This window comes from Ranitomeya imitator, chromosome 4, assembly GCF_032444005.1.
Source record: "Ranitomeya imitator isolate aRanImi1 chromosome 4, aRanImi1.pri, whole genome shotgun sequence".
Lineage (NCBI taxonomy): Eukaryota > Metazoa > Chordata > Amphibia > Anura > Dendrobatidae > Ranitomeya > Ranitomeya imitator.
This window is the reverse complement of record NC_091285.1, coordinates 16,081,523-16,106,117: the sequence shown is the minus strand read 5'-3', so window position 1 is coordinate 16,106,117 and position 24,595 is coordinate 16,081,523. Positions and strand designations below refer to the sequence as shown.

Genomic DNA, 24,595 nt, shown 5'->3' with positions numbered 1-24,595 from the left:
TTATGGGGTGACTCTGATGCCCTGTACGGTAATGTTTGAGCTTTGTAGCCATGTTTTTCCCCCTCTTCTTCCTCCGGGGCGGGGGGTGGGTTGCACCATATTTTGGTGCCACTTCTCAGCCGCTGCCATCTTCCCGCTCGCTGCCGGCCGCGGACTTAATAGGCGAATTGTGCGGCTTTCATCTCCCGCCTGCCGTCGCCTCCCAAGCTGCCATGTTATTAGTGTTGACAGGCGGCGTGTGCGTGCGTTCGGAGAGGGGGGCGTCGTAAATAATCGGGGTGACCTCTCTTTTCAAGGCGTGCTAATAAACCGGAGCAGATTGGGCTCTTCTGTGGAGCGCGGGCTGATGAGCTGCGACAGGCCACTTAGAAGCGCTCGCAAATCAGGACAAATTGGGGAGAATTTCGCTTTGTGTGATCGGGACAAATATGATTTTCCTGGACCTGACAGCCGCGAGTGTGGTTGTCGTACCGTCGCTCCGTGGCGCTGTAATGACACCGTGGAATACCAGCCCCGCGCGTCGCCATCGCCCCGGTGTCACCCTGTAACCGCTCCGCTTGTCTTAGGTAATATTGGAGGGCGTTAAAGAACAACCGTGCCCCAATAAAAAAAACATTCAGGTCAATGGAATTTGGGCTCTGATCCTCCTTGTGGAGATCCATGTACATTGGGAATGCACCCTGGGAAAAAATATAGTCATATTAGCTCCGCTTCCAGTTATAATGTCCTCCATTCTGGTGTAATGTCCCCCATCCTGGGCCCCTTCTTGGTAAAATGTCCCCCATCCTGATGTAATGCCCCCCATTCTGGGCGCAATCCTAGTATAATGTCCCCCATCATGGGCCCCTTCTTGGTATAATGTCCCCCATCATGGGCCCCTTCTTGGTAAAATGTCCCCCATCCTGATGTAATGCCCCCCATTCTGGGCGCAATCCTAGTATAATGTCCCCCATCATGGTACAATTTTCACCATGCTGGGCTCCTATTATGTATAATGTAATCTATCCTGGTGTAATGTTCCCCATACTGGGCACATTCCTGGTATAATGTCCCCCTTCCTTGTATAAGATCCCCCATCCTGGGTCCCTAATTGATTCCTGGGTGCCTGTTGTAACTTCCCCCATCCTGGGCCCATTCCTGGTATGATGTCCCCCATCCAGAGCCCATTCATGGTATGATGTCCCCCATCCCGGGCCTATTTCCAGTATGATGTCCCCATCCTGGTATAATGTCTCTCATCCTGGGGGTATTACTGGTATGATGTCCCCCATCCTGGGCCCATTCCTGGTATGATGTCCCCCATCCTGGGCCCATTCTTGGTATGATGTCCCCATCCTGATATAATGTCTCTCATCCTGGGCCTATTACTGGTATGATGTCCCCATCCTGGGCCCATTCCTGGTATGATGTCCCCCATCCTTGGCCCATTCCTGGTATGATGTCCCCCATCCTTGGCCCATTCCTGGTATGATGTCCCCCATCCTGGGCCCATTCCTGGTATGATGTCCCCCATCCTGGTATTATGTCTATTATCCTGGGGGTATTACTGGTATGATGTCCCCCATCCTGGGCCCATTCCTGGTATGATATCCTCCATCCTGGGCCCATTCCTGGTATGATGTCCCCCATCCTGGTATAATGTCTATTATCCTGGGGGTATTACTGGTATGATGTCCCCCATCCTGGGCCCATTCCTGGCATGATGTCCCCATCCTGATATAATGTCTCTCATCCTGGGCCTATTATTGGTATGATGTCCCCCATCCTGGTATGATCCTGGGCCCATTCCTCGTATGATGTCCCCCATCCTGGGCCCATTCCTGGTATGATATCCATCATCCTGGGCCCATTCCTGGCATGATGTCCCCTATCCTGGTACTGGTTCTCTTTGTGGAGATCCAGCTGGTATAGGAAGGCCTATAGGCAATGCACCCTGGGAAGAGGTATAATAATAATTTTATTTATATAGCGCCAACATATTCCGCAGCGCTTTACATTATAGAAGGGATTTGTACAGACAATAGACATTACAGCATAACAATAATCCCAGTTCAAAACAGATACCAAGAGGAGTTAGGGCCCTGCTCGCAAGCAGGTAGACTGTCCCTGCCCAGAGCTCATTGGAGAGGATGGAACAGAGCACCCTGGTAGCAGGTAGACCGTCCCTGCTCAGTACTCATTAGAGAGGACGGAACAAAGGACCCTGGTAGCAGGTAGACCGTCCCTGCTCAGTGCTCATTGAAGAGGACTTAACAGAGGACCCTGGTAGCAGGTAGACCGTCCCTGCTCAGTGCTCATTGAAGAGGACTGAACAGAGGACCCTGGTAGCAGGTAGACCGTCCCTGCTCAGTACTCATTGGAGAGGACTGAACAGAGGACCCTGGTAGCAGGTAGACTGTCCCTGGTCAGTGCTCATTGGAGAGTACAGAGGACCCTGGTAGCAGGTAGACTGTCCCTGCTCAGTACTCATTGGAGAGGATGGAACAGAGCACCCTGGTAGCAGGTAGACCGTCCCAGCTCAGTGCTCATTGGAGAGGACTGAACAGAGGACCCTGGTAGCAGGTAGACCGTCCCTCCTCAGTACTCATTGGAGAGGACGGAACAGAGGACCCTGGTAGCAGGTAGACTGTCCCTGCTCATTACTCATTGGAGAGGACGGAGCAGAGGACCCTGGTAGCAGGTAGACCGTCCCTGCTCAGTGCTCATTGGAGAGGACGGAACAGAGGACCCTGGTAGCAGGTAGACCGTCCCTGTTCATTACTCATTGGAGAGGATGGAACAGAGGACCCTGGTAGCAGGTAGACCGTCCCTGCTCAGTACTCATTGGAGAGGACGGAACAGAGGACCCTGGTAGCAGGTAGACCGTCCCTGGTCAGTGCTCATTGGAGAGGACGGAACAGAGGACCCTGGTAGCACGTAGACTGTCCCTGCTCAGTACTCATTGGAGAGGACTGAACAGAGGACCCTGGTAGCAGGTAGACCGTCCCTGGTCAGTACTCTTTGGAGTGGACGGAACAGAGGACCCTGGTAGCAGGTAGACCATCCCTGCTCAGTACTCATTGGAGAGGACTGAACCGAGGACCCTGGTAGCAGGTAGCCCATCCCTGCTCAGTGCTCATTGGAGAGGACTGAACAGAGGACCCTGGTAGCAGGTAGATCGTCCCTGCTCAGTGCTCATTGGAGAGGACCGAACAGGTACAAAGTTTGTTAAATACTCCAGTTTCTTACTATTCAATATGGTGACATGTTAGCAAAACATTGGACAGGCTGCAGTTCACATCACAACCACTGAGTTGCCACACATAGACACATATAGCAGAAACGTCTCCCAACAGAGTATCCCAAAATCACATTTTATTTCAGAATTGTCCATCTCACAAGTCTCATGCCTGGATATGGCGAGCCAAAATGAGCCTGTCCAAAAATAAGTTTTCCGTGACGTGTCCCCTTTAAGAGAGAGATGAAACTATGAGAAAAGTTCTGCTCCGCTTCCAGCTCTTCCATCCCGTTGTGAAGTGAATGAGACGAAGACGTGAGGCGCCTGATTACAAGTCTGTGAGGGCAGGCAGACACCCATCGGCGCCTGCGCCAATCCTCCGGAGGAGAATGAGCCGGTGTGCCCCGTGCGCAGCGGCCACATTACTTCATACAGGCAATTATGCTCCGAATATATTATCCGTCCTGCTTAAATTATTTTTGAGAAAGTCTTGCAGCTTGGAGTGCTGGCACTTAATGGTAATTTGTGCGGAAAGTGCCGGAGACGGTTCTTATTGTCTGGATCTTCGTAAAAAAGCGATTCATGGTGGAGTCTTCATCTCCTGATAATGTGTCTGTATTATTCTCCAACTCTGAGCGTAGTCACCCGTCATCCCGAGGGACGAAGGCAGGAAAACGTCTACATCCTCATCTACGTAGTCATATGGGGCAGCCTGGTATAACCTGGGCATCTCCTGTATTATATATGTACAGCTGGTATAACCTGGGTATCTCCTGTACATAATTATATATGTACAGCTGGTATAACCTGGGTATCTCCTGTATATAATTATATATGTACAGCTGGTATAACCTGGGCATCTCCTGTATATAATTATATATGTACAGCTGGTATAACCTGGGTATCTCCTGTATATAATTATATATGTACAGCTGGTATAACCTGGGCATCTCCTGTATCTATATATATAATTGTCTAAGGGTTTTTCCGTCTGTCTATCTTTCTGTCTGTCTGTCCTGGAAATCCCGCCTCTCTGATTGGTCGAGGCCGCAAGGCCTCGACCAATCAGCGACGGGCACAGCATCGACGTAGAAATCCCGCGTCTCTGATTGGTCGAGGCCGCCAGGCCTCGACCAATCAGCGACGGGCACAGCGACGATGATGTCATAAAGGATGTAGAAATCCCACGTTTCTGATTCAGCAACGGGCACAGAAAGATGTCATAATGGTTGCCATGGCGACGATGATGTCATAAAGGTTGCCTCGACCAATCAGCGACGGGCACAGTCTGCCGCGAATTCTGGAATCATCATTGTCCATATACTACGGGGACATGCATATTCTAGAATACCCGATGCGTTAGAATCGGGCCACAATCTAGTATATATATATATATATATATATATATATATATGTACAGCTGATATAATTATACATGTACAGCTGGTATAACCTGGGCAACTTGTAGATTGTGAGCCCTCGCGGGCAGGGTCCTCTCTCCTCCTGTACCAGTCGTGACTTGTATTGTTCAAGATTATTGTACTTGTTTTTATTATGTATACCCCTCCTCACATGTAAAGCGCCATGGAATAAATGGCGCTATAATAATAATAAATAATAATAATAATCCTCTGTCTTCATCAGTTACCCGCCTGAATATCCTGAGTGCCCTTTCTTATATGATGCCCCAGCAGTGATGTCTGGATTCCTGTTTTCCTCTAGAAATGCTCTAACACGGGCTCTTTTCTCCCGTAGGCCTTTATCATGCCGGTGGAACAAGTGGCGATGCTCCCGGCGTAGGAACCGCGGTGACCTTTAGGATCGCCCAATTCTGAGAGAATGCTGGGATTCTGCAGGGGGAGAAGGAAGTTCCTGGCAGCGTCTCTCACCCTCCTCTTCGTTCCAGCCGTCACGTGGATCTATCTGTTCACTGGACGCTTTGACGGTATGTAACAGATTGCGGTATGATCTGGTCAGCGCTGAAAATATACAACTCTTGGCCCTCCCCTTTGTCACATTCTCATGACTGTGATACTAAATAGCTGCCCCCCCCTCCCTTTTCATAATAAGCTATTGAGCTCCTTTGGCCAGATTTGATGATAGTTCCATAAATAATGGCGCCATACAGAGCCAAATAACGATAACATGCAATCAATCCATAATATTTCCATGTAGTGATGATATAATACTACTGCTACAGTGCGTCAAAACAGAACCCGACATAATGCTGTCATACATGTCCCCTCATAATATTGCCATATAGTGTCGACCTGATACTTTTAATTTAATATTCAATATTGAACACATAGTACTGCCATATAGTGCAGACACTGTATTTTCTTCCTAAGTTACCCATCTACAAGTGAACTTACAATAATGCTATACCGCAGTCATGTAACTGGGTGTTACAGTACCCCTGCAGTACTGTAATACGGCACCTACATAACATAGTACTGCCATACAGAGCATAAATAATGCTGTCATATGGTACCTACATAACATAGTACTGCCATACAGAGCATAAATAATACTGTCATACGGTACCTACATAACATAGTACTGCCATACAGAGCATAAATAATGCTGTCATACTTTACCTACATAACATGGTACTGCCATACAGAGCATAAATAATACTGTCATACGGTACCTACATAACATAGTACTGCCATACAGAGCATAAATAATACTGTCATACGGTACCTACATAACATAGTACTGCCATACAGAGCATAAATAATACTGTCATAATGTACATACATAACATAGTACTGCCATACAGAGCATAAATAATACTGTCGTACGGTACCTACATAACATAGTACTGCCATACAGAGCATAAATAATACTGTCATAATGTACCTACATAACATAGTACTGCCATACAGAGCATAAATAATGCTGTCATACAGTACCTACATAACATAGTACTGCCATACAGAGCATAAATAATACTGTCATACGGTACCTCTATAGCATAGTACTGCCATACAGACAGAGCATAAATAATACTGTCATACGGTACCTACATAACATAGTACTGCCATACAGAGCATAAATAATGCTGTCATACTTTACCTACATAACATGGTACTGCCATACAGAGCATAAATAATACTGTCATACGGTACCTACATAACATGGTACTGCCATACAGAGCATAAATAATACTGTCATACGGTACCTACATAACATAGTACTGCCATACAGAGCATAAATAATACTGTCATACGGTACCTACATAACATAGTACTGCCATACAGAGCATAAATAATACTGTCATAATGTACCTACATAACATAGTACTGCCATACAGAGCATAAATAATACTGTCGTACGGTACCTACATAACATAGTACTGCCATACAGAGCATAAATAATACTGTCATAATGTACCTACATAACATAGTACTGCCATACAGAGCATAAATAATACTGTCATACGGTACCCTACCCTACATAACATAGTACTGCCATACAGAGCATAAATAATACTGTCATACGGTACCCTACCCTACATAACATAGTACTGCCATACAGAGCATAAATAATACTGTCATATGGCAAGGAAATAACGTTTTTGAGACGTGACTTTTTCATTTTTCTGTCGATGGAGCTTTATGAGAGCTTGTTTTTTTGGAAAGTTGAGCGGTAGTTTTTATTGACACCATTTTTCGGTACATAACATGTATTGGTCGACTTTTCTTGCATTTTTGAAGAGAGTTTCTGTGACCTAAGTGGCAATTTTGTTTTTTTCATTATGGCTTTTACTGTACGTGTTAAATAATTATAGATATTGATACATTTTGATGCTGAATATATTTGTTTACTGTCTATACTTTTGATGAAGAAATAAGGGGCGATTCGAATTTTTAATGTTCTCTTATGAAGCCCCCCACGGCCGCATGCTTAAATGCCACCGATAGAAATTGACATGTTCATTAAAAGGGCTCAGAGCTTAGCTCTAATCGCTGCGGTTACATGCAGATGTCAGCTGTATAGTACAGCCGGCAGACAACACAGACAGCTGCAATCAGAGCTTAGTTCCTGTCACTGCTGTTACGTGTAGATGTCGGCTGTATGATACAGCTGGCAGGGATCAACGCTTAGCTCCAGTTGCTGCTGTTACATGCAGATGTCGGTTGTATGATGCAGCCGTCAGACAGCAAGGGATCAATGCTTTACTCCGATCGCCGCTGTTATGTGCAGACGTCAGCTGTATGGTACAGCCGGCAGACAGCAGCGATCGAGCCAAAGCTTCAATCGCTGCTGTTACGTTAAGATGTTGGCTGTATTCTACAGCTGGCAGACAGCAGCGATCACAGCTTAGCTCTGATCCAATTGCTGCTGCTACATGCAGATGATTTCTGTGTGATGCAGACAGCGGAGATCAGATTTTAGCTCCAATCCATGCTGTTACATGCAGATGTCAGCTGTGTAATACAGCCAGCAGATAGCAGCGATCAGACCTTAGCTCCGATCGCTGCTGTTACATGCAGATGTCGGCTGTATAATACAGACAGCAGCGATGAGAGCTAAGCTTTGATTGTCAGCAGTGTAATACAGCCAGCAGAGATCAGAGCTTAGCGCCAATCTCTGCTGCTACATGCAGATGTCGGCTGTATAATACAGCTGGCAGACAGCAGAGGTCACAGCTTAGCTCCGATCTCTGCTGTTACAGTGGGGCAAAAAAGTATTTAGTCAGTCAGCAATAGTGCAAGTTCCACCACTTAAAAAGATGAGAGGCGTCTGTAATTTACATCATAGGTAGATCTCAACTATGGGAGACAAACTGAGAAAAAAAAATCCAGAAAATGACATTGTCTGTTTTTTTAACATTTTATTTGCATATTATGGTGGAAAATAAGTATTTGGTCAGAAACAAAATTTCATCTCAATACTTTGTAATATATCCTTTGTTGGCAATGACAGAGGTCAAACGTTTTCTGTAAGTCTTCACAAGGTTGCCACACACTGTTGTTGGTATGTTGGCCCATTCCTCCATGCAGATCTCCTCTAGAGCAGTGATGTTTTTGGCTTTTCGCTTGGCAACACGGACTTTCAACTCCCTCCAAAGGTTTTCTATAGGGTTGAGATCTGGAGACTGGCTAGGCCACTCCAGGACCTTGAAATGCTTCTTACGAAGCCACTCCTTCGTTGCCCTGGCGGTGTGCTTTGGATCATTGTCATGTTGAAAGACCCAGCCACGTTTCATCTTCAATGCCCTTGCTGATGGAAGGAGGTTTGCACTCAAAATCTCACGATACATGGCCCCATTCATTCTTTCATGTACCCGGATCAGTCGTCCTGGCCCCTTTGCAGAGAAATAACCCCAAAGCATGATGTTTCCACCACCATGCTTTACAGTAGGTATGGTGTTTGATGGATGCAACTCAGTATTCTTTTTCCGCCAAACACGACAAGTTGTGTTTCTACCAAACAGTTCCAGTTTGGCTTCATCAGACCATAGGACATTCTCCCAAAACTCCTCTGGATCATCCAAATGCTCTCTAGCAAACTTCAGACGGTCCCGGACATGTACTGGTTTAAGCAGTGGGACACGTCTGGCACTGCAGGATCTGAGTCCATGGTGGCGTAGTGTGTTACTTATGGTAGGCCTTGTTACATTGGTCCCAGCTCTCTGCAGTTCATTCACTAGGTCCCCCCGCGTGGTTCTGGGATTTTTGCTCACCGTTCTTGTGATCATTCTGACCCCACGGGGTGGGATTTTGCGTGGAGCCCCAGATTGAGGGAGATTATCAGTGGTCTTGTATGTCTTCCATTTTCTAATTATTGCTCCCACTGTTGATTTCTTCACTCCAAGCTGGTTGGCTATTGCAGATTCAGTCTTCCCAGCCTGGTGCCGGGCTACAATTTTGTTTCTGGTGTCCTTTGACAGCTCTTTGGTCTTCACCATAGTGGAGTTTGGAGTCAGACTGTTTGAGGGTGTGCACAGGTGTCTTTTTATACTGATAACAAGTTTAAACAGGTGCCATTACTACAGGTAATGAGTGGAGGAAAGAGGAGACTCTTAAAGAAGAAGTTACAGGTCTGTGAGAGCCAGAAATCTTGATTGTTTGTTTCTGACCAAATACTTATTTTCCACCATAATATGCAAAAAAAATGATAAAAAAACAGACAATGTGATTTTCTGGATTTTTTTTTCTCAGTTTGTCTCCCATAGTTGAGGTCTACCTATGATGTAAATTACAGACGCCTCTCATCTTTTTAAGTGGTGGAACTTGCACTATTGCTGACTGACTAAATACTTTTTTGCCCCACTGTACATGCATGCAGGTGTTGGCTGTATAATGCAGCTGGCAGACTGCAGCGCTCAGATCTTAGCTCCGATCGCTGCTGTTACTTGCAGATGTCGGCTGTATAATACAACCAGCAGACAGCAGCGATGAGAGCTTAGCTCCGATTGCTGTTGTTACTTGCAGATGTCGGCTGTATAATACAGCTGGCAGACAGCAGAGGTCACAGCTTAGCTCCGATCTCTGCTGTTACATGCATGCAGGTGTTGGCTGTATAATGCAGCTGGCAGACTGCAGCGCTCAGATCTTAGCTCCGATCGCTGCTGTTACTTGCAGATGTCGGCTGTATAATACAACCAGCAGACAGCAGCGATGAGAGCTTAGCTCCGATTGCTGTTGTTACTTGCAGATGTCGGCTGTATAATACAGCTGGCAGACAGCAGAGGTCACAGCTTAGCTCCGATCTCTGCTGTTACATGCATGCAGGTGTTGGCTGTATAATGCAGCTGGCAGACTGCAGCGCTCAGATCTTAGCTCCGATCGCTGCTGTTACATGCAGATGTCGGCTGTATAATACAACCAGCAGACAGCAGCGATGAGAGCTTAGCTCCGATTGCTGTTGTTACTTGCAGATGTCGGCTGTATAATACAGCTGGCAGACAGCAGAGGTCACAGCTTATCTCCGATCTCTGCTGTTACATGCATGCAGGTGTTGGCTGTATAATGCAGCTGGCAGACAGCAGCGATCAGATCTTAGCTCCGATCACTGCTGTTACTTGCAGATGTCGGCTGTATAATGCAACCAGCAGACAGCAGCGATGAGAGCTTAGCTCTGATTGCTGCTGTTACTTGCAGATGTCGGCTGTATAATACAGCTGGCAGACAGCAGAGGTCACAGCTTGGCTCCGATCTCTGCTGTTACATGAATGCAGATGTCGGCTGTATAATGCAGCTGGCAGGCAGCAGCGATCAGATCTTAGCTCCGGTCGCTGCTGTTACTTGCAGATGTCGGCTGTATAATACAACCAGCAGACAGCAGCGATGAGAGCTTAGCTCCGATTGCTGCTGTTACTTGTAGATGTCGGCCGTATAATACAGCTGGCATCTGCCGAGTATGGTGCAGGCTCCGATAGATGGAAACAAGCAGATGGGAAGGTGTAGTTAAGTGAGTGGCCCCTCCATGAAGCCCCCGAGAGTCATTTAGTGCTGACTGAGTCCCTTTAAAAAATCAGGCCCGTACTAGTTACACCTGCGGGGAGCCAAAATGCCTGCAGACGTACAATACAGGAGAAGAAGAAGGCCATCATGTGTTTTTGGTGTATACAGCTCCTATGAAAAACTATGCATTTCCATACACTGTGCAGTCTGATCCCACACAGTGTTCTCATCTCCCATCTTTTACTAGTTATACATTATCAAGAAAGAGAGCAGGGGAAAATGAAGATGACACATAGGTCTGCGTTGGAGCTGTATACAGAAAACGGCATCATTTTTTTTTAACGCTGTTTTCAAGGTTGTTGATTTTTTTTTTTATGATAGAAGAAATAAATGACCGAAAAATAAGGCTTTAAATGAGCCCGCCTCATCTCATTCCAGCGCGGAATGGCGGTACATTTTATTCAAAGGGTTTAGTGCGAACCAAAAAAAACCCAACACAAACCCTAAAATAAATAAATAAATAAAAACCAGCCGACAGGCGTCATTCTTTTCGTTAAAATTAGTGTCAACATGAAATTGAGTCTATTTTTGATCCCATTATCGGAAGCTCACAGATTGCTTCTCGTTGGTTTCATCTGTCTCCATTCCGGGGGGGATCGATGATTGTCGTCGTGCGTCTTCGACTTCTAGAACGCGTGGTGGGACCACCGAATGTAAAAAGAAAAAGAAAAAAAAGATAAAATAAAAGACGCCTTGGTTATAAAAGCGCTGGTTGTCTTTATGATCCAGGATAAAGAGGCGAGAGGGTAATTAGGGTCGGAGCCGGGCACGGAGGCGTCCGTCCTTATCTGTCTCTGACTTCTGTTGATTTTCTACGGATTTTTTTTCTCCTTTATTTCTCCTCCTTGCGGTATTAACAGGAGGGGAAATGGGGGTCTTATGTACTGTCTGGTATGTTGGCATAGAATATCCTAAATTTCCCTTTATAGTCTCGAATAGCTACTCACTGCAGAGTGATTACTAGTTGCTGTGAGCATAGCAGACCTGAGTGTGATTACTGACGCCATTGATCTTTCATCTCCTGTCCATGCGGAGGAAGAGGAAGTACGCCTGAGTTTAGTTGTGTCATATTAAAAAGCCTTTTAACATCTCTCCTAGCACTGTCACCTCTGCTGTACTGCCCTTTCTCCTACATGGACTGGGAAGAGAAGAGAGCTCAAAGGTGTCAGTAATCACACTAAGGTCTGCTATGCTAAGGGAACCTTGTAATTGCTCCACAGTGAGAGCAGGTTGAGCACAATCTTTGTGCTCTCATCGCCTGTCCATGTGGAGGGAGAGGTGGTACGTCTGAGTTTAGTTGTGTCATATTAAAAAGCCTTCTATCAGCTCTCCTAGCACTGTCACCTCTGCTGTACTGCCCTTTCTCCTGCATGGACTGGGAAGAGATGAGAGCTCAAAGGTGTCAGTAATCACACTAAGGTCTGCTATGCTAAGGGAACCTTGTAATTGCTCCACAGTGAGAGCAGGTTGAGCACAATCTTTGTGCTCTCATTGCCTGTCCATGTGGAGGGAGAGGTGGTACGTCTGAGTTTAGTTGTGTCATATTAAAAAGCCTTCTATCATCTCTCCTAGCACTGTCAACTCTGCTGTACTTCCCCTTCTCCTACATGGACTGGGAAGAGATGAGCGCTCAAAAGTGTCAGTAATCACACTAAGGTCTGCTGTGCTAAGGGCACCTTGTAATTGCTCCGCAGTGAGAGCAGGTTGAGCACAATCTTTCTGCTCTCATCTCCTGTCTGTCCATGTGGAGGGAGAGGAAGTACGTCTGAGTTTATTTGTCATATTAAAAAGCCTTCTATCATCTGTCCTAGCACTGTAAACTCTGCTGTACTTCCCCTTCTACTACATCAGTGTTTCTCAACTCCAATCCTCAAGACCCACCAACAGGTCAAGTTTTCAGCATCTCTTAGTATTTAATAGGTTATACTTTCATCACCTGCTTCAGCATTTACTCCATCGCCTATGGAAATCCTGAAAGCATGGCCTGTTGGTGGGTCTTGAGGACTGGAGTTGAGAAACACTGTACTACATGGACTGGGAAGAGATGAGAGCTCAAAGATGTCAGTAGTCACACTTAGGTCTGCTGTTCTAAGGTCACCTTGTAATTGCTCCGCAGTGAGAGCAGGTTGAGCACAATCTTTGTGCTCTCATCTCCTGTCTGTCCATGTGGAGGGAGAGGTAGTACGTCTGAGTTTAGTTGTGTCATATTAAAAAAGCCTTCTATCATCTCTCCTAGCACTGTCAACTCTGCTGTACTTCCCCTTCTCCTACATGGACTGGGAAGATGAGAGCTCAAAGAAATCACAAAGTAATCACACTTAGGTCTGCTGTGCTAAGGGCACCTTGTAATTGCTCCGCAGTGAGAGCAGGTTGAGTACAATCTTTGTGCTCCCAACTCCTTGCAGTTTGTGTGTTTAGAGGCAGTACAGCAGAGGTAACAGTGTTATGAAAAAAGGAGAGCAGATAGGGTTAGGGTTAAACCCTTTGGGTTTATAATGTGACACAGCTAAACTCAGCTGTACTGCCTCTCCCATCACACTGACTGCCAGGAAATGAAAGCTCAAAGATGTTAGTATTGACACTCAGGTCAACTTGTAATCACTTTACAGTGAGATCAGGCTGTCTGTCTTTATATGCCTCACACAGGAGTAGCCTGTTCTACGCTATGGTGGGGGCGTGTTCTTCTTTCCCTTGAGTGTTGCTGCATGGTTATGATTGGTCAACATCATACAGGGTGAAGAAGTACACGCCCCTCAGTGAAAACTATCTGATGACGCCCACTCGGATTTAACAAATTTAACTCATTAGCTACCAAATATTTTGATTGCTAATATCTCTGTAATGCATATTCAAAATAAAACACCTTTTATTATGCTCTGCAGCCATTATTATATCATGTGTCCTCTTTAACCCACCTAACTATTCTATCTCACCAGGGATTATATTAATAACTATACTACTCTAGACCCCAGGGGTAATGGACTATTTTCCCCTAAATTGTAGACCCCTGGGGTCTAGAGTAGTGGTACAGTTAACCACTAAGGACATCTAGACCCCCAGATGTATTATGTATTATCAATTAAACACCTCTACACCACCAGGGACGTTATATATTCATTATTATACTACTCTAGACCCGCAGGGTTAATACAGGACCACTATCTCTTAAATCAAAATTTACCACTAAAGCGTATAGACCCCCAGATGTATTATGTATTAACAAGGAAACCCCTCTACACCACCAGGGACGTTATATATTAATTATTATTAATAATTAATTATTATTATATATTAATTATTGTACTACTCTAGACCCCCAGGGGTAATAGATGACCACTATTCCCTAAATCACAATTAACCACTAAATCCTTCCAGACCCCCAGATGTATTATTTATTACCAACTAAACCCCTCTACAAAAAACGGACTTAATGCAGTATTATAATGTGAGCATTTAATGTACCGTGTGGTACAGTATGAAGCCAAGCTCGGGGTACACCCACCGAGACCCCCGCATGTGTAACGAGAGCTGTTTGCCCGTACCCTGCCGTCATTACGAGCGTGGAGACTGACGCGTTCTATTAAGCCTGTACTTAGATGTCGCATTTAATGGATGCGAGGTCCATAATTTTTGGGAAATGTAGACAAAGTCGCACTGGAAAACGACTATTTAAACCATTAGGGTGCAGGCGATTTTTTTACGACTTGTGTATACTTCGTAATGGCCCTTTAAATGCTTATTCCGCTATGATAAATCCTGTGTAGCGCGTCGTTAATTTGCCGGAAACACAAGGCTCTAAACGAGGTTTATTTATTTCTGCAGCGCTCGCCGTAAAGTCGTCCTTGGTTTTAGAAGTTAATGGGGTGTGGAATCAATCTCCTCGCTGCCCGTCGTAATTAATGTAAATTCTAGATGGGTCAGAGGCAAAAGAACTACTTTCTTAGGACACTTCAATGGCGTTTGGTTCATTATCTCCCCCTTTTCAAGGAAAAATCCATAAAAAGGGGAGGAGTTTTTAAAAAATATCACTTTAAAAGGGGAGGGGCTTAAAGGGGGAGTTCTACTTTTCAAAGGGAGTTGTTTAATAAAAACAGACTTTTCTATAGTCCTTAGATGACTAATTGAGGACCGTCTTTTAATCAGGACCTTTTCAATTATCCAAAGTCTAGAGATTTCAAGAGACTTTATTGTCCCTCGAAATCGTCAAAATGGACAGAAAGTGAAATCGATCGAGTGTTTTTTCCTGCTGGTAGCAAAAGTCGTATCCTTAATTTAAGGGGGAAAAGGAGTCCATGACTTATCAGGCTCTTTAGTCGAGGGATAGGGACATGTCCATGGTGGGGTACAGGAGCCCATGACATAACAGGCTCTTTAGTCGGGGGATAGGGATATGTCCAGTGTTGGGGTACGGGAGTCCATGACATATCAGGCTCCTCTTAGTCTGTGGCAGGCACTGACATATTCCGCTGCTACGGCCACTGCACTTTCCTCTTCCCCCAGTATTATCGGCAGTTTCTCTTCCTCCTCCTCCTCCATGGAGGTGAAGTCTGGGAGGAGATCAGACAGTCTCTTGAAGTGAGTGTCCCTCACTGCGGAGTATTTGGGGCACCTCAGCAGGAAGTGAGCCTCATCCTCCACGGCCTCCTGGGGGCACTGCTGGCAGAGTCTGCTCTCCCGAGACTTGTAGTTCTGTCGGTGCCGCCCGGATTCGATGAGTAGGCTGTGGGCGCTCAGTCTGTACCGGCTCAGGATCTGTCACTCTTTGGGGTTTTCTAGTTTCTCTAGATATGGGGCCAGTTTGTACTCCCTCTGTAGGTTTCGGTATATCATCAGTTTCTTGGATTTGTTTATGTCGTTTCTCCAGATGCTGAGATATTCCTCTTTGACTTTGTGTACCATCTTCTGGATTTCGCCTTTTGTCAGGCCATGGAGGTTGGTGGCTTGGTCAGACTGGCTTTGGGTACTTTTTCTTGGGAGGCTTCCTGAGGCTTCCTGGTGTAGGAAGGCTTTGTGATGGTATGAGCTGGGACTGCTACTTTGTAGATGAGCCTTGAATGACAGCGCCTTCTTCTTTATTGCGAGGTGTAGTGGGAATCTGCCCAGCTCTGCTCGGCAGGCGCAATTTGATGTGCTCCGATGGACTTGGAGAAGATGCTTGCAGAACTCTAGGTGGAATATTTCAGTCGGCCCAGCGTCCCACTTTGACCAGTTTGGGTATGAGACTGGGCCCCAGACCTCACTACCGTACAGAAGGATTGGGGCAATGATGTAGTCAAAGATTTTTAGCCAGACGGTTACTGGTGCCTTGAGATGGTACAGACGCCTTCTGATGGCATAGAAGGCTTTGGATGCCTTGTCTTTTAGTAACTCTATGGCTTGCTTGAAGCTCCCTGACTGGCTGAGTTCTAGGCCCAGTTAGGTGTACTTGTTGGTTTCTGTAAGTGGACGGTTGTCTATCATAAAGGTAGGATGACCAGTGGGTTTCTGCTTTTTTTTCTGGAACACCATGATATTATTTTTTTCTCGTTGATTGGCAGTGCCCATGTGCTGCTGAAGGATTTTCAGATGATCTTGGAGGCCTTTCTCAGTTGGTGATAACAGCACGAGGTCATCTGCATACGGCAGAAATTTCGCCTGGGTGTCATGGAGGGTGAGTCCCGGTGCTGAGGAGGACTCTAGGGCCACTGCCAGCTCGTTGATGTAGATGTTAAAGAGCGTTGGACTGAGGCTGCAGCCCTGTCTCACTCCTCGACTCTGTTGGAAATAAGCCGTCCTCCTTCCGTTGACCTTCACACTGCAACTGTTAGTCTACAGTCCTCAAGTCCTCAACCGGTGCTTCTTCGTAAATGTCAGGCAACATATTAAAGTGTAATATGCCTTTAAAATAGGGTTGTGGAGTCGGTAAGCCAAACCTCCAATTCCGACTCCGACTCCTCAATTTCCATGACTCCAACTCTATTAAAATGGGCTCCGACTCCACGACTCCGACTCCTCGGAGTCATGGAGTAAGTCGGAGCCCATTTTGATGGAGTCAGAGTCGGAGTAATGGAGTCACAGTCGGAGCCCATTTTGATGGAGTCAGAGTCAGAGTCGGAGCCCATGGAAATTGAGGAGTTGGAGTCGGAGGTTTGGCTTACCGACTCCTCAATTTCCATGACACTGATTCCTCAATTTCCATGACTCCAACTCCACCAAAATGGGCTCCGACTCCACGACTCCGACCCCACAGCCCTGGTTTAAAGGGAGGGAACCTGTCACATTTTACAATAGTCTTATCTGTGATATAGAGCAGGAGAAGCTGAGTAAATTGATATATAATTTTGTGGGAAATGACCTGTGAGTATGACCTGTATTCTGCCCATTCCTCTTCTATCTACGTACAGGAGTCCAGTAGGCGGGCACTCAATAGATAGGACCGCCTTCCAGGAGTCCTGGTCATAAAATGATCGAGGATTTAAACAAATAAAAAGTTATACTGAATCTTTTCCCACAATCCCATATATCAATCTGCTCGGCTCCTTTTGCTCTAGAACATTCTACTGTTCGATAAGATGCTATCTTCAACGTGACAGGTCCTCTTTAAAAAGAATCGGGTCGTGATCTTGTAATTATAGGTGAGTGATGTGATGTTTTTTAACCTATCATGATTTGGTTGAAATATATTACTAATATATGAGATCAATTCCCGGTGACCATATGGATGTATTTCGAGAAGGTGCTCAAAACATCAAACTTCTCAGAAGGATTGATTTTGGTCTTTCTCTGTTTTGGTCGGTGCCGGTTGCTGCTTGTCCACTTTCTTTTGCCTCTTTGGTCACTCATAGTCGTCTTTTCTAATGAGCTATGACTCAATTTTTAGGTATCTCCTACTTTAAGTTAGACTTAAGTTGATCAAAAATCTCATTTTCTTGTCCTTGACATTCACAAGGGCTTCATCAACTATACATCAAAGAGTATATGGTGGGTCAACACTAATGGTCCATCCCACCATCAGAAGGTCCAAAGACCTGAATATGTCTTGCATTTGATTACCAGTCCTAAAAAAAATATACCAAATTCCAAAAACATTCAAGTGCCATATTTGGTTTCTCATTATTATAATAATAATAATATCCAGCACTATAGATACTTCTCCGCGTCTTCTATTGTCATATTCCAGAGGGCTGTCTGTCCAGATCTTCAGAATTGTGGAACTGCACTAGTTATGATAAAAAAAACACATCAGTCAGGTTATTTGTAATTCTCAGTATCCTGGGAACATCATTCTACAGAGTTATACTAACAGGAATCCCTCACAGCTGGCTCCATCAAGCAGCATGCGGCACTTCCGTTATAAGGTACTAGTGAAATGTAGCTTCTGTCTTATATCTTAGACTTCAGAATCTTACATTATTTCCAGCAAAAAGGAAAAGGCGATGATTTTTCCCATTTTGGATCTGAATCTGAATCATGTCAACCAATCATTATCATGCATCAACTCAGTTCCCCACTACTGAATAGATAATATCACCCAAAATAAGAGACACTTGTTACAGATTGTGTGCATAAATCAAAAAGGAACCATACAAGAAAATGAATAAGAAGCCCCCTTTCATAAGGGTTTAGTTAAAGTATAGTAGAAAGTGGAACCGCCATGGGGTCTGTAAATACCCCAAAATTATTAAATCCAAAAACAAAATGATATTTAATGATTTAGAGTTTCATTTTTGTTGACACAAACAGTCCTTTGTATCAACCACAGTAAAAACTATTTCATTTGGGTATATGCCGTAAAGTGGTGCAGACAAAAGCTCAGTATTAACTCCTCTCACTCAGCAATGAAGGGGTTTATAGTTTACATTCCCTTAACAAAGGAAGCAACCACGCTAGATGATGTTTGATGTTCTTCTCTGACATAAAGTATTAAGGTCCTGGATTTTTGGAGTCATTATTCTTTCTATTGTATCAATTACCTTTATAATTTTTGTGTAACTTTGGAGTAATTTCATGATTCTAAATTTAGTTGGCGCAGCGTTCGTTCCTCAGCACACTGCAGAGGAGCACGTGATTGAATGTCATTGTGACAGGTGCATTTTTACTCCATTGTAAACTTCGGCTTGTTCTCCATTGGTGGCAGTTGATTTCCAGCCCCGTACACTATTGAGCGCAGCTCCGCTGACCCCGTGAGTCGGCAGATCCTGTGCCATGAGCGGCCCTCCCGCCTGCAGCCTGACACCGCACATTTGCTCATGCTGCGACTGCAGCTTGTACACAATCTTACCTGACTGTTATTGGATACAGCAGATGTTTCCAGCGTCACCGTCTCCAAATGTTTCCACACAAGTATCGTATGTAGATACAGAAATATCAGTCCGGGGAATCGGGAGAAGGAGGGTTCTCTACTTCACACAAATCTTATAGCGGGATATCTCCAGCTTTCTGTTTATGGCTCCTTTATCTGATATCTATCTATTGATCTAGATTCCTAGTTCTTTCTCTTTATTTCTTTAATTCCTTCCTTCCATTGTTCCTTTCTTCGTTATTTGTGCTCTCTTTCTTCCTTTCTTTTTGTTTTTCTGTATTTCTGTCTCCCTTTCCTTCTTTCTTCTCTCTCCTTTTTTATCTTTCTTTCTGTTTTCTCCTCGTTCCTTTCTCTCTTTCTTTCTTGTTTCCCTCTTTCTTTGTCTTTCTTTTTTCCCTAATTCATTTTTTCTTTCTCTCTTCTTTTTTCTCTATCCCTTTCTTTCCTTGTTTGCTTCTTTATATATTTCCCTTTTATTCCTGCTTTCTCTTTCTCTTTCTTTCTTTCTTTCTTTCTTTCTTTCTTTCTTTCTTTCTTTCATTCCTTCTTTACTTCTTTTTCTTTCCTTTTTCTCTCTTTATTTCCTTCATTCTCTCTTTCTGTTTTCTCCATTTTTCTTTCTTTAGCGCCCTCTTTCTTATCCTTTTTTTTTCTTTTTTTAAATTTCTTTCTCTCTTTTCTCCTTTTTCCTTGCTCTCTTTATTTCTTTATTGTTTCCCTCTTTCTTTGTCTTTCCTTTTCTCCCTAATTCATTCATTCTTTTTTATCTTTCCTCTTTCCTTTCTTTTTTTCTTTCTTTCTTTTTCTTTCTTTCTCTTTCTTCCATCCTTTCTGTCTTTCTTTCCCTTTTCTTTTTTATTTGTCTTTCTTTCCCTCATTCTCTCTCTCATTATTTCCCTCTTTCTCTTTTCTCCTTCATTCCATCCTTTCTTTTCTTCTTTCTTTCTTTCTTTCTTTCTTTCTTTCTTTCTTTCTTTCTTTCTTTCTTTCTTTCTTTCTTTCTTCCTTTCCATCTTTCTTTGTTTCCCTCTTTTCTTTTTTATTTCTGTCTTTCTTTCCCTCTCTTTCTCTACTTCCCTCTTTCTCTTTTCTCCTTCCATCCTTTCTCTCTCTCTCTTTCCCTTCTCTCTTTGTTTCTTTCTTTCTCCTTCCTTTCTTTCTGTCTGTCTTCCTGTCCCCGGTTTTGATCCCCTCTCCTCCTGTTATGAATATTATGGGTTAGCCCTACATTCTGTCACTAGGACTATAATAATCATCTCTCCTTCTTTCCTTCCTCGTCGTCTTACCCCTTTAAGAACGTCCTTGATGCAGAGTTTTGTCCTAATCAATATTTTATTTCCCTTTTTATGATGTTGGAGGATGCGGATTTTTCGCTGTGTGCCCCCCGGGGATATGCTTGGGTCAGCTTTCCGTGTCTTCCTCTGGCCGTCAGAACATGGAGCGGAGTCCTCTGCTGCTTTTCGCAGTGTCAGTCATGGCCCTCATTACACCTCGTAGTTCTCCGGCGTCCGATCTATGAAATCCCCCCTGACATGTTATAGCATCATTACCCATAAATCCTCTACTGGTTATTGAGTAGGTGGAACAGTCTGAGCTCCTCTCCAAAATCCTGTGCTGATTACTATATCTTCCCAGCAGTCGCAGGTCCCGAAACAGAGCTCCAAATCCTCTGCATATACCCTAGGTTACATGAAAAAGTGCTGCTACCTGCTGCCACCACCAGAGGGAGCTCACTGTACTTAGACAGTATGCGTTTACCTCCCGAGCTCCACCTAGTGGTGGCTGCAGGTAGCATGTTATCGCCACTATTTTCAGTCTTGGTCCAGGGCAGGTTTTTATCAACTTTTTTTCCATTCATTACCAGCAAGCAGAGATAGTAACTAACAGCTGATGAGACACTGATTTTTTTTAAACATTAAGATCACATTTGGGTTTTTAGGTTTAGTCTAAGCCTTGGTCCCTGTAAACTTTTTTAGCTGGGAAAGCGGCACAGCCTTAAGGTCATCATTGGGCCAACGATCAATGTTAGTGATTGTGTTGGCCCTCAGGTCTCTGAAAAAGCTTACCGTATGTTATTTTCCTTAAAAGGGCATCTGTCAGTAGGATCAACCCTCCTTAGCCATCTATATGGGCATGTAGGTCATAGGAAGCCGAAAAAAATGACACCTTGATATCCGCCATCCGATGTCTTTATTCCAGAGAAATCCATAATTGTATTAATATGTAAATGAGCTGTTAAGATCTATGGGCCGGACATAGATTTTACTGAGAATCTGCCTCCAGAGCTTATTACCAATGTGAGACATATAGATCATGAGAGCAGACTGTCAGTCATTACATGTCTCACACTGGATACGCCTCTTTTCATTTACAATAACCTTTGGAGACAGATTCTCAGGGAGATCTATGTCCCGCCCAAAGATCTTAACAGCTCATTTAGAAAAACGTGCATTTCTCTGGAATAAAACATCGGATTACAGATATGAAGGTATTAATTTTTTCAGATTTCTGTGACCTACCATCCCCATATAGACGGCTTAGGAGGGTTGAGACTACTGACAGATTCCCTTTAAGGGCATGATGTAGTTTAACAACATCTGAGGAGCCATAGATTTTGAAAACAGTGTCTTAAAAGCCATATTTGGGCTTATTATTTGAGGTTCTCTTTGGCCTCCAGGTCCCTGAAAAAGTTTTTGTTTCGCAACTTTTCTAATTTTCCTTTTTCGACACGATGGGTCTTGAGCTGTGATTTGGAAAACAAGGCCATATTTGGGCCCATGATTTGAGGTTCTTCTTGGCATTGGGTCTCTGAAAAAGTTTTTGTTTCGCAACTTTTTGAATTTTCTTTTAAAGGCTTGATGGATCTTGAGCTGTTTGTTTGGGAAGCAAGGCCTTAAGACCATATTTGGGCCCATGATATGAGCTTCTTCTTGGCTTCGGGTCCCTGAAAAAGTTTTTGTTTCACAACTTTTTGAATTTTCCTTCAAGTGCACAACACAATGGATCTTGAGCTGTAGATTTGGGAAACAATGCCTTAAGGTCATATTTAGGCCCTTGATGTGAGGTTCTTCTTGGCTTCAGGTCCCGGACAAAGTTTTTGTTTCGTAACTCTTAGAATTTTCTTTTAAAGGCTTGATGGATCTTGAGATGTAGGTTTGGGAAACAAGGCCTTAAGGTCATATTTGGGCCCATGGTTTGAGGTCTCCGAAAAGTTGTTTCTTTGCAGTTTTTGGTTTGTTGTGAATAGTAATTGCGGTTCCTGAGCCCTCGGCACACACACATCTCGGGGCTCACAGAGCATTGAGCTTGTAAGCCACCGGTTCGAGAGTGACTCGGGTTGACAGCCGTGTTGCAGAGCTTCCACCTCAGCGATTCCATATTAATGGCGTAGATTAAGTGCTTCTCCGCTCGTCACAGAAAAGATATTAATCTTCATCAGGACGGATGAAAAGTTTAATTTTCCGCTCATCTCTCCGGCTAAGCCGCGGTAGCTGTCGGCAGGAGGCCGGTTAATCTGTCGCTGCAGACACCGTGCCTAGCAGCCGGCTCTGTCCTCACGTGGCTGCATGGAAAAAGATCTCTGTCATTGGGAAGGTGGCGGCAGGGGTAAAGGAGGCGGCGGAGGTAAAGGAGGCGGCGGGGATAAAGGAGGCGATGGGGGTAAAGGAGGCGGCGGGGGTTAAGGAGGTGGCAGGGGTAAAGGAGGCGGTGGGGTAATGGAGGCGGCGGGGGTAAAGGAGGCGACGGGGTAAAGGAGGCGGCAGGGGTAATGGAGGCGGCGGGGTAAAGGAGGCGGCGGGGTAAAGGAGGCGGCGGGGGTAAAGGAGGCGGCGGGGTAAAGGAGGCGGTGGGGTAAATGAGGCGGCGGGGGTAAAGGAGGCGGCAGGGATAAAGGAGGCGGCGGGGGTAAAGGAGGCGGCGGGGGTAAAGGAGGCGGCGGGGATAAAGGAGTCGATGGGGTAAAGGAGGCGGCAGGGGTAAAGGAGGCAGCGGGGTAATGGAGGCGGCGGGGTAAAGGGGGCGGCGGGGGTAGAGGAGGCAGCGGGGTAAAGGAGGCGGCGGGGTAAAGGAGGCGGCGGGGATAAAGGAGGCAATGGGGTAAAGGAGGCGGCGGGGTAAAGGAGGCGGCAGGGTAATGAAGGCGGCGGGGGTAAAGGAGGCGACGGGGTAAAGGAGGCGGCGGGGGTAAAGTAGGCGGCGGGGTAAAGGAGGCGGCGGGGTAAAGGAGGCAGCAGGGTAATGGAAGCGGCGGGGGTAAAGGAGGCGACGGGGTAAAGGAGGCGGCAGGGGTAAAGGAGGCGGCGGGGTAAAGGAGGCGGCGGGGGTAAAGTAGGCGGCAGGGGTAAAGGAGGCGGCGGGGGTAAAGGAGGCGGCGGGGTAAAGGAGGCGGTGGGGTAATGGAGGCAGCGGGGATAAAGGAGGCGATGGGGTAAAGGAGGCGGCGAGGATAAAGGAGGCGGCGGGGTAAAGGAGGCGGCGGGGGTAAAGGAGGCGGCGGGGGTAAAGGAGGTGGCAGGGGTAAAGGAGGTGGCAGGGGTAAAGGAGGCGGTGGGGTAATGGAGGCGGCAGGGGTAAAGGAGGCGGCGGGGATAAAGGAGGCAATGGGGATAGAGGAGGCGGCGGGGTAAAGGAGACGGCTGGGATAAAGGAGGTGGCGGGGTAAAGGAGGCGGGGTAAAGGAGGCGGCGGGGTAATGGAGGCGGCGGGGGGCAAAGGAGGCGACAGGGTAAATGAGGTGGCGGGGATAAAGGAGACGATGGGGATAGAGGAGGCGGCGGGGTAAAGTTGGCGGCGGGGATAAAGGAGGCGGCGGGGTAAAGGAGGCGGCGGGAGTAAAGGAGGCGGCGGGGGTAAAGGAGGTGGCAGGGGTAAAGGAGGCGATGGGGATAGAGGAGGCGGCGGGGGTATAGGAGACGGCTGGGATAAAGGAGGCGGCGGGGTAAAGGAGGCGGCGGGGGGCAAAGGAGGCGACGGGGTAAAGGAGGTGGCGGGGATAAAGGAGGTGATGGGGATAGAAGAGGTGGCGGGGTAAAGTTGGCGGCGGGGATAAAGGAGGCAATGGGGATAGAGAAGGCGACGGGGGTAAAGGAGACGGCTGGGATAAAGGAGGGGTCGGGGTAAAGGAGGCGATGGGGATAGAGGAGGCGGCGGGGGTATAGGAGACGGCTGGGATAAAGGAGGCGGCGGGGTAAAGGAGGCAGGGTAAAGGAGGCGGCGGGGTAATGGAGGCGGCGGGGGGCAAAGGAGGCGACGGGTGGCGGGGATAAAGGAGGCGATGGGGATAGAAGAGGTGGCGGGGGTAAAGGAGGCGGCAGGGGTAAAGGAGGCGGCGGGGGTAATGGAGGCGGCGGGGGTAAAGGAGGCGGCAGGGGTAAAGGAGGCGGCAGGGGTAATGGAGGCGGCGGGGGCAAAAGAGGTGGCGGAGCAGCATTCAATGACTGACATTGCGGTAGTAATATTTGTTTGTGCACCATTAGCGGTATATAAAAGCCGTGTCCCGTCCCTGACACTTGTACTACAAGGCAGAAAAAAAAAAAAATAACATAAAAAAAAACTGAAATAAAAAATTAAATGCAATAACAGAGGCATACTCCTTTAAATCAGGGTGCACTCGCCTCTACC

General features: G+C 46.0%; 1 protein-coding gene across 1 annotated transcript in view; it reads left to right on the top strand.

The window, feature by feature from the left end:
* The window catches only part of LARGE1 (LARGE xylosyl- and glucuronyltransferase 1), a 434,916-nt gene that overhangs the window by 116,009 nt on the left and 294,312 nt on the right, over positions 1-24,595 (top strand). The window contains exon 2 of the mRNA XM_069763144.1: positions 4,973-5,162. Within this exon, the coding sequence (XP_069619245.1) occupies positions 5,057-5,162 (106 nt within the window). The 5' untranslated portion in view covers positions 4,973-5,056. The remainder of the gene's footprint in view (positions 1-4,972; positions 5,163-24,595) is intronic.